The sequence below is a fragment of the Drosophila hydei genome, unplaced genomic scaffold, assembly GCF_003285905.1.
Source record: "Drosophila hydei strain 15085-1641.00,03,60 unplaced genomic scaffold, DhydRS2 tig00000001-arrow-pilon, whole genome shotgun sequence".
NCBI lineage: Eukaryota > Metazoa > Arthropoda > Insecta > Diptera > Drosophilidae > Drosophila > Drosophila hydei.
In genome coordinates, this window is record NW_022045643.1 from 14,776,030 (window position 1) to 14,783,251 (window position 7,222).

Genomic DNA, 7,222 nt, shown 5'->3' on the forward strand with positions numbered 1-7,222 from the left:
CTTTCGCCGGGCGCTTTTTGTGAGAGTATTGCAGGTAGATGCGCCCCCCCTTTTCAAATAAGTTCTTTCAATAATATGCACAAATTGTATTCATTTATATAGTTATTTTATTGATTTCGGTTTCATTTTGTATCAGAAAAATTTAAATTTGAAAACAATTGTTAATTGTAATTTAAATATTTGGAAATGTTTTTATTTTGTTTACTCGTAAATACACACACAAAACTTTAAAATGGTACTATCATAATTTTAATTGTATATAATATATATACATACATATTTATATATATGTATATTTATATATGTTTTTATTGAATTGTATGTGTGTATACATGTGCTAATTCTTTGTAATTGATACAGATGATATACATTTAGGATATTATAAAATATTTTGTCTAATTGCAAAACATTACATTAAATATGAAACAAAAACCAAACAATTTTAAATAATTTAATATATAAATAATACAATTTGAGGATAAATTTAATTACCAATATTTTGTGGGCGAACAATTATTGAATATAATTTGGATACGAATACTTTTGAAGGAAGTTTTGATACTATATATTTACGTAAATTTAGAATAGATAGGGGATTAAATGTTGTTCTTGATGTTGCTGTTTAAACGTTATGGTTATATTGAGTGCGATTCTAGACTGTTTAACTTGACTTATTTATATACATTTGCAACTTATCGAGCGGACCAATTTCTTTGGTTGGATGCGGTCTCCATATACACGTTTACCCAACCAAAATTGACCCATCATTCAGCAAGAGCACAGAACAGTTTATTGGATTCTTTACATATATGAACATATTTTAACAATTTAGTGTAAGCTAATTTTAAAAATTGGACACCAGGTTGCAACAACAAATATTATATTCTTAGCTAACAGGCAAATTTCTATAGGGTACGCACACACACAAATGCAAAGTAAATCTAATATGTGGTATATGTGGTATATGTGGCGGTCGCATACATAGACATGAAAGTTAACGATCCTGGTGACATAAGGTTCAAATTTTGGGTATATATAGGCATATTTGTTAAGTAGTTTAACCAAGTTCAGTTCAAGGACTATATATATATATATACATATATAATGTATAACTGAATGTGCAGTTCAATTCGATTTGCATTGTCCACTTCGTTACGGTATTTTTGCAGAGGAAATTGCAACAAGAATATAATTTGAAGTAATTTCTATCGGATTGATTAAAACGTGCACTTTACAATTCATATTATAAATTAGAATTAATTTCTAAAGCTTATGATAAATATATAAGTATGTATGTATATATATATATATTTATATATATGTTTCCGATTTATTGAACATACCAAATTTTTAACAATTAAAAGGAATAAAAATATGTATGGCTGTTCAAAACGCTCTCATTAATTGGTTTCTCTCGCTTGAAGCATGAATCTAATATTTTTGCTTAACCATATCTAGATGCAAAGAAAGAGAAAGAGAAAAAAGAATAAAATAGTTCAATGAAATAAAAGGCAAAATAAAATATGAATAAGAATTATAGTCAATTATGCTTAAGCTAAGACCAATTACCAAACAAATCTAAGGTGCAAGTTGGCAGTGTGATGATCAATTGTTGAGCAGCTCTCAGCCAGATGACAGTACAAAACAGACAAATACAGAGTTGCATTCACAATAAAGTATATAAAGTGTATTTACAGTATGCTGTAATTTCATTAACATTTCCATTGATTTTTAATTCGAGCAATAAGCAAATATGAATAGATTCGAGTGCCAGATGAATACACGAGTATAGCTGTTGGGCAGTGTTTCGGAAATGCCCGACATTAGTTTTAGTTCCGGTTAATGGACGATCTCTGAATATGATGAATGGTGATTGGATGACATTTGTTAAATAAAATCTGGCCAGTGAAATGAAAACGAATTAACTCTGGAGCGGGGATCATTGACATACATACATACATTGCATATACATAATACATTTATTTATAGATTTAAGTATATACAGACACACATATGCCTACGCTCTTCTCGATGTGAAAATGAGTGTCGAAAAATATACGTTCAGGTCCTATAACTGGGCTGCATATGTTATGATATAAGAATGCAAGTTTGTTTATGTGTGTGTACATGAGAGCTTATATGGCTATTAAATTGGATATTAATTGTTTATAATCGTTTAAATATTATTTATTAAATATTGTGTGTATTACTCGGCTCCCAAAAACAAGTGTTGGAGGCTGCACAAGAAGTTGTTAAGAGTGACTTCTGCATGAAACTATTCTAATATATAGATATATATATATATATGCATATATATATATATTTATACATTCATTCAAAAGGTTACTGTGGTTTACAATATTTGGGATTTCGTATTTCAAGTATTTTTGCAGATTTAACAACAAGTTCGATGGTCAAAGACGCTTTGTTAGAGTCAAGATTGTTATTGTACTGCTGATAAAAGTTCTTGAATGTATGTTTTCTAATTCAGGTGAAGAATAACATTCTCGATTCCTTAACTGACCCAACTTGTTTATATACCTGGTGTGTATGTGGTCTGTTCTGTTGTGTTCAGCGAAGTGTTCTCATTTGCAGCCACGGGAGCTCCAGTGAAGGGATTGACTCCAACTCCAGCGCCACTTGGAGGCGGCATGGCAAAAATGGGTTGCCCACCCGCCTGCTCCCTGGGCTGTGTCGTAACAGGTGCGCCGCCAGCACCCAGGTTAACATCGTCGAGATCAACGTCCTCCTATATAAACAAAGAGCAGAAAAAAGTTCAATTAAGGAGCAATTCACTCAACTTAAGATCTAAAGATCTGTAGAGCTGTATATTTCGTCTGCATTGTTTAGTCAAGGAGTTTTCTGGTTAGTAGATTAAAGCCGTTTATTATTTATATACAAATATTTTACAATGTGTTTTGTTAGTTAGCCTTAGCAAATTAAAAAGTCACATACAAAACCAAAAATATACTAAAACTACATATTACATATTACATTACATATTACAATTACGCGATTACGTGATTTCACAGTACAATTTCTATTAGATGAAAATTAATTTATGAGAGAGTTCATTTACCCAGCGGAGGCCTAATAGAGAAGACCAAGCTTCGGACATATTTAGAAAATGCTCCACTTCTTTTATTGCCACTGAATATGGACTCAATTTTAATTTGATATAACGTTTAAATTTGGCTTGTTACGATGGTTGGGTTAGATAGATAGGTGGGGATAGTTGTACCGTGGATATATATATTTACGCCTTTTGTCATGCGGAAGTCATGCCGGAGTCGTTTTCTATTGCTATACTTACAAGACGTGGCTGCTGTCCCAAATGCGGTGGCAGCTCGCTGGCCTCTCGATTGCCATCAGAGCGCTGGGTTGTTTATATATGGCAAAACATATCACATACATATGTACGAATCGAAACGGATCGGATCAAATCGGACATATATAGTAGATGTGTATATATATTTGCGATATAAATTTAGTATGAGCCGCGCGCAGGCGCAATTGTGTGTGAGGTTGTAGGTGGGTATGATGAGTCGATCGAAAGGTGGTTTTGAGAAAAAAATAAACAAAATTAGAAATGTAAATTTGTTGTCTTTTTTTCCATCACATACATACAATTATACACATAAGTAGTACATACAAAAGAAAATGGAATTCAATAATATATATATATATTCTCATATATATTTATATATACAAAGACAAGAAAACAAGCGCAATCAATCTCATTATGTAGACAAAGGCAAAAACTTTAGACGAAAAAAGGAAGCGTCGAATATCATTTGTCAGCTCGAAACTAATAATTTATCAACATTTTTTGCCTTTTAAAGAAAAATATGTTTACAGCAAAGTTGTGTTGGTTTGACTTTCATTTATCATTGAATCGAAATTCGAGAGTTTATTTATGTATTAGTAGAACCTTCAAAGCATTTGATGATTTTCGTGGAATCCGCATTCAAAGCAAAATAAATAATAAAAAACAGGAATGAGGAGACAAATGTTAAAAATGGCGATGAAACATTTGCGGGGTGTTGTAAGTCGTGTCGTATATACCTTTGCCTTTTGTGGAGAACTTAAGCTACATACTTACTTACCTCAACATAAGAAACAAAATATGAGATAGTTATTAAGTAGAGTAGAAATGAAATTCAAAACTCAAAATCATAAAAAGCTCGTTCAAGTGCACCAATTCAAGCAAATTATAACAAAAGTTCTGATTTAATTCATAATTAAATCAAGCATTTATTAATCAGTAGCGAAATGCTGGTTAAGATTTATATGCTTTAGTTGTTTTTTACTTTTTAGCTAGAAAACTACTATTGACTAAACAATCGCCCCACAAAAATCATCAAAACGTGTCCAGTGTTGTATCAAAATACAATCTAACGGGCGCTTCGGGACAAGTGTTGTGCCGCATTTATATACATAAACAAGCTATGTGAGTGTGGGGTTGTGTGTATGTGATATGTTGCAAATGTTTATACGATAGCATTCATTATGTGTAGTGTCGAAATGTTCATATTGAAATCGATTGTTTCTCTTGTTTTTTTGTTGACTTTCTTTTTATTCCTTTGTTTTTTAATGGTTAGTATGTGGGCAGGGACGCAATCAATAACCAATAACCAAATCAAACATCACTCACATTCAAATGTGAATACTGGTCGTGCGACTCGTTCACCGGTGGTTTAAACTTGCCGCAACAGAAGTTGCAACAACAGCAGCAGCAGCAACAACAACAGCATCCTGTGAGCAATGTGCAGCAAATGACCAAGGCCTACAGAAAAAGAAGACGTGAATCAGAATAAATTAGCAAAATGCTCAGAACAAGGACCACAAATTACACTCGACTCACCTTCACAGCCGGAGATGTGACCACAAAGTAGGCATTCACATTCTCCTCGCCAAATTGCTCGGCAATGTACAGACCCAGCGAGCCATAATTGTCATAAATATTGCGTTTCGTCTGATCGCTCAGTATCGAATGCGCCCGATTGACCTCCTTGAACTGTTTGTGTAAAGCAAATATTAATGAAGTTCTCATTTTTTCTTATATTTATGTTGGCCACTTCACCTTATCGGCAGCATCTGCGTTGTCTGGATTTTTATCTGGATGGTATTTAAGTGCAAGTTTTCTATAAGTCTTCTTGATATCGTCAGCCGTTGCTGTTTTAGGAAGTCCCAAGATTTCGTAGAGCGAATCGCCCGATGTGCTGAAATAAGCCAATCAATCGCAATTACAATTATTACATTTTTATTAAAGAACAAGTCATTTTCACACGAATAACACCAATAAAATATTACAAATGGAAAAGATATACTCATATATTTCCAATCGAGTTATTATAGGTGCAACAAGCATACACACAGCCCGACCAGCGGAATACCTGTCGTATCTGTATTCCTTTTATTTGTTCTTAAGTCCCAGAAGGCAACTATTTACCTAATCTAACTCGCAGTCCACATGCAACTCGCAAGTCTCGTTGGGCTGGTGTGATGACGATGACTAAGCGCTGGGCATTCCAACAGCAACAGTTAAGGGCAATGCAACACGCGATAGCTAGACTTAAGTTTGTGTATGTACTCTTCTCTCAGTAGTTACTGACATATGGTATATATATATACTTATATGTATGTATGTCATTGATGCGAAATGCGAATCAAGATGCGATTTACGCCCACTCCGTGTTATGTTCCATTTCTTTATTTTTGTATCTTTATTTTTGGCAAGGCTTTGCTGAGCTGCTTGGCCTTAATGTAGTAGAACGTGCTGATAAGAACAACGAGCTGAAATAATTGTGATGCTTTGAGGACATCTCTCAAAGCAAAGTGGCATTATTTGCGCAAAAGGGTGGTGCAAATGCAAGCCAAGCCAAACCAAGGCCAAGGACGCACGAAACAAAAAAAAACTATTTAACAGAGCAGAGCTTGGCCTCAGTGGAAAAGCAAACGAAATGGGGCCAACGAAATGCCGCTTGAGCATTACTCATCGCAATATATAATTGTTTTAGTACAACAATACACCTCATACATACTTGTACTGACCCGTACATGTGTTTAAAGAATGGGAGCACAAGCTGCCAAAAATTGTTTAGCCCCTCTAACGCTTTTACCTGAAGCAGTTATGGATAACATACATAAAGACCTTCCTGTGTGTGTGTGTGTCAGAGAGTAATGTAGTGAGTAAGAGAGATAGAGAGAGAGTAGGTGAAGCACTTGTTGTTATCAAAATTCATTAGCTTTAGTAGCTTGTGTAACGTTAGTCGCGGATAATACCCGGTACACATTAACGTACTCATTAAATTCACAAGCACATTATTTGCTACATAGTTGGAAATAACTGCTCAAATACACATGCACACACGCACATTCTTAAGGACAATGCAGACTCGCAGAAATGCAGCTAAGCAGCAGCTGCCGTTTCTTTGCTTTTTAGGATTTCGCTCTTGTTTATCTTCAAGTGAATGAAAAAGAATGGAACCTAATTCAGCCGTTACAGCAGCTGCGGACTGTTACCTCTGCTGTTGTTGTTACTGGCGTGCGGAAAATCAATTGACAGTCGACTGAGCTGCCACTGCCGCTGGCGTTAGCAATGCGCATCTGCCGTCTGCAGACTGTGTGTATGTATGTGTGCGCAGAAAAAATGGTAATATGAAGAAAAGCATTTGTAAAATTCTACTTACGACAATTTTCTTTTATCCATGCCACCGCCACTCATTTTGCTGTTATTGTTGGCGCGCCTTTCTTCGATTATATGTCACACTATAGTTAACAATTAATAATTAACACCAGCTTTTTGCACGCACTCACACAGTCGGGAAACAACACATTTGTTATATTTGTCACGAAAATTGTAAATGACTACGGCTACTACGGCTATCGTTATCGATTCTGACTAGTGATGTGCACGTCCACTGTCTGGGATTCACGACGTGTGTCGTAATCGATAAACAAAATTGTTTTATAAAAAATAGATCACAAAATAATTCAACAAAAGAACAAAAAACAGTAAACTTAAAGTGCAACACAATAAATTCAAGGCTTACTCAATATATATTGATGACTTCTGTAAAGTGTCATCGAAGCGTAATCGCAACATGTGTTGTCATCTACACAAAATATAAAAAATATGTACAAATTTCAACCGTATCTTCAGAATGTGACAATTAACATTAATAAATTTCCCATTGCATTTTCAAATAAAGGCTGCATG

General features: G+C 34.5%; 1 protein-coding gene across 2 annotated transcripts; it reads right to left on the reverse strand.

Annotated features, from left to right (window-relative positions):
* Positions 1-1,327: 1,327 nt before the first annotated feature.
* LOC111597468 (dnaJ homolog subfamily C member 5 homolog) lies at positions 1,328-6,996 on the reverse strand. 2 transcript variants are annotated; one of them, XM_023312216.2, is made up of 7 exons: positions 6,693-6,996; positions 5,084-5,222; positions 4,865-5,017; positions 4,655-4,786; positions 3,314-3,376; positions 2,542-2,749; positions 1,328-1,454 (listed from the first exon to the last, which is right to left on the reverse strand). In XM_023312216.2, the coding sequence occupies exons 1-7, from the start codon at positions 6,725-6,727 to the stop codon at positions 1,432-1,434; spliced, it is 753 nt and encodes a 250-aa protein (XP_023167984.1). In that variant the 5' UTR covers positions 6,728-6,996; the 3' UTR covers positions 1,328-1,431. The 2 variants fall into 2 exon arrangements, with proteins under 2 accessions (XP_023167984.1, XP_023167985.1); XM_023312217.2 differs by lacking the exon at positions 3,314-3,376.
* Between the last annotated feature and the right edge of the window lie 226 nt (positions 6,997-7,222).

What these genes read in the sequence shown, in the direction of transcription:
- LOC111597468 (XM_023312216.2), bottom strand. Translation starts at nt 6,727, where the DNA reads ATGAGTGGCGGTGGCATGGATAAAAGAAAATTGTC. An exon ending in ACCAGTATTCACATTTGAAT is followed by an intron (nt 3,377 to 4,654) that starts GTGAGTGATGTT and finishes TAAACAACCCAG; the next exon opens with CGCTCTGATGGCAATCGAGA. An exon ending in TGGGACAGCAGCCACGTCTT is followed by an intron (nt 2,750 to 3,313) that starts GTAAGTATAGCA and finishes TTGTTTATATAG; the next exon opens with GAGGACGTTGATCTCGACGA.